Below are 1,202 nucleotides of genomic sequence, written 5' to 3' on the forward strand. Positions count from 1 at the left end.
CGGGGGGGGGCGGGTGGTGGTGCCCCCAACGCCGGTCCCCTGAAGCTCTCCCGCGTCTCCTACTACGGGATGCCCAACCTGGCCACCCTCATCCCCAATGTCCAGCAGGTCCAGTACTCACAGGGGGAGCGGACGAGCCCCGGTGCCAGCAGCATTCCCACCACCGACAGCCCCACCTCCTACCACAACGAGGAGGATGAGGAGGACGACGAGGCGTATGACACCATGGTGGAGGAGCAGTACGGGCAGATGTACATCAAGTCCTCGGGAGGCTACTCTGGTAACGGACAGTCTCTCTCCTTGGGTTTTCTGCTCTCCTTCAGTGCTTGTTTGGTCCTTCTCCAGCCAAGCACGGGTAGTTTTGGGCTCGTTTCTCAGGCTCTTGTCTTCAGGGGCTTCATTTGTTTATTTACGTAGCACGGTACAGAGGGCGGTGCACATGGTGGGTTCGGTGCTGGTGTCCGGGTTTGGCGTGGGCAGGTCCCCCCGTGCCATCGCTCATGGCCTGAGAGCTCTTTAGGTCAGAGCGGCTGCGTCACCCGCCACGGTCGGCTTAGCCCTTCGCTTTTTGGCCGAGGCTGCCGACAAGCCTGGTGGTTACACAAGCCACGTGGTGGTGACCCCCATCCCATGGCAATGGCTGAGCTCACCTGCCTGTGGGCCACCCGGGAGGGATGGCCACCCGTGGGAAGGGAAGCGCCAGCCCTCGCCAGCCCGGCGCTGGTTGGATGGTTGGCCTGGGAGTGAGCCTTCAGCGAGGTGCAAGGCACGTTCCCACTGTCCTGCCCTTTTAGAATAAAATTTTTTCAAAAGTGATGAGCCTATGACATCTGGAAGAAAGGAGAAAAACATCAAATAAATCATTTTCACAGATGTTAATTAGGAATATCTGCAAAAAGAAGCAAAGAAGGACTTTTATGCCCGCTGCCTGAAGCGACCCCCCTTTCCTTTGCCAGCCTTGCCCAGCGTGTTGCTGTCAAAAAGGCAAAAGCAATTTGGGGGCCTCTTGGTGTTTTATTTCGCTGTTTGGTGAGTCCCTGCGTGTGCCTTAGAGGAGGTGGCTCTGCTTTGGTGGCACTTGGCCCCTTTCCTTTTGCTTCCCATGCTCTTCAGGCGTGCACCCCCACCCCCAGGGGCCCTGCAGGGCTCGGACCCCACCGGGGAGCGGGGGCAGCTGGGGTGTACGGCGCCGGGGGCTCAGG

The 1,202-nt window shown here is 59.3% G+C and overlaps 1 protein-coding gene across 1 annotated transcript in view; it reads left to right on the forward strand.

Moving 5' to 3' along the window:
* Positions 1–1,202, forward strand: part of NACC2 (NACC family member 2) — a 24,163-nt gene that overhangs the window by 7,461 nt on the left and 15,500 nt on the right. The window contains exon 3 of the mRNA XM_035900084.1: positions 7–280. Coding sequence (XP_035755977.1) covers positions 7–280 — 274 coding nt within the window. The remainder of the gene's footprint in view (positions 1–6; positions 281–1,202) is intronic.

Source organism: Egretta garzetta, unplaced genomic scaffold, assembly GCF_000687185.1.
Source record: "Egretta garzetta isolate BGI_Z169 unplaced genomic scaffold, ASM68718v1 scaffold608, whole genome shotgun sequence".
Taxonomy (NCBI): Eukaryota; Metazoa; Chordata; class Aves; order Pelecaniformes; family Ardeidae; genus Egretta; species Egretta garzetta.